General features: G+C 44.7%; 1 protein-coding gene across 1 annotated transcript in view; it reads right to left on the minus strand.

Moving 5' to 3' along the window:
• The window catches only part of ATP6V1C2 (ATPase, H+ transporting, lysosomal 42kDa, V1 subunit C2), a 55233-nt gene that overhangs the window by 50725 nt on the left and 3489 nt on the right, over positions 1–1019 (minus strand). The window contains exon 2 of the mRNA XM_011960975.1: positions 521–588. Coding sequence (XP_011816365.1) covers positions 521–588 — 68 coding nt within the window. The remainder of the gene's footprint in view (positions 1–520; positions 589–1019) is intronic.

Consider the following 1019-nt stretch of genomic DNA (forward strand, 5'->3'; position numbering starts at 1 on the left):
GGAAGGAAGGAAGGAAGGAAGGAAGGAAGGAAGGAAGGAAGGAAGGAAGGCTGGCTGTCTATATTGTCCCGGCTGGTGTTGAACTCCTGGGCTCAAGTGAGTCTCCTGACTTAACCTCTGGAGTAGCTAGGATTCCAGGCATGAGCCACTGCACCAGGACTTTTTATGTACTTGAAATTTTGTACTATGAGCATTTGTTACTAAAAGATAAACAAACTTAAAAAGGTTTGGTGGGAAACTACACCAGTGAGTTTTCTAGGCGTCTCGGCAGCTATGCATGATCTCCAGGTCGGAGGCAACCCCTTAACAAGTGCTGCCTCCAGCAGACAAAACACTGGGAGGGGCCAGGCAGGCTCCTGCAGACCCAGCACCCGCAGCGGAAATGATCGGTTTTCTCTGCTGACTTCTGGAACCAGGTCTAGACAAATTCATACTCCGGTTCAGCCAAAGCAAGAACACTGTGTCCTCTGATAACAATGTCAAATTCTCACTTGTATGTAGTAAATAAGGAATATTTTACCTTTCAGCAAAGGTGTCAAGTTTCCCCAACTCATCAGAGAGGCCAACCAGGGAATCCAAGGTCCCCACCTAGACAGATCATAAAAACGTCAGAGGCGCACAGGTGTCTGGCCAAGCATGATGCCATCTCAACAACAGGGCAGGGACTCTGTCACTTCATCTTGAATTTGTCACCTTTGGTCAATGGCCAAAGTGGAAAGTAGAAAAAACTCTTAATAGAAACCAGTGGATTTGGGGGTGTCTTCATTTACTTATTTTTGACCAACAGGATAAACTGTCATATGCCTGCCATAGGAAGGAGTGACTATGTTACCATCTGACCTTAGCTCATTTTCCTCTTAGAATGGCAGCTTGCTAGTCAGTCATGTTGTTAATCCCCATAGCTAAGGAACAGATACACCAGAAAGCAAGTTAAAGAAGTTCCCATTCTTAAAAGCTTTTTTGCTCCGAGACAGTCCCACCAGTATTTATTTATTTATTCATTCATTCATTCATTCATT

The sequence above is a fragment of the Colobus angolensis genome, unplaced genomic scaffold (assembly GCF_000951035.1).
Source record: "Colobus angolensis palliatus isolate OR3802 unplaced genomic scaffold, Cang.pa_1.0 Scaffold53, whole genome shotgun sequence".
Taxonomy (NCBI): Eukaryota; Metazoa; Chordata; class Mammalia; order Primates; family Cercopithecidae; genus Colobus; species Colobus angolensis.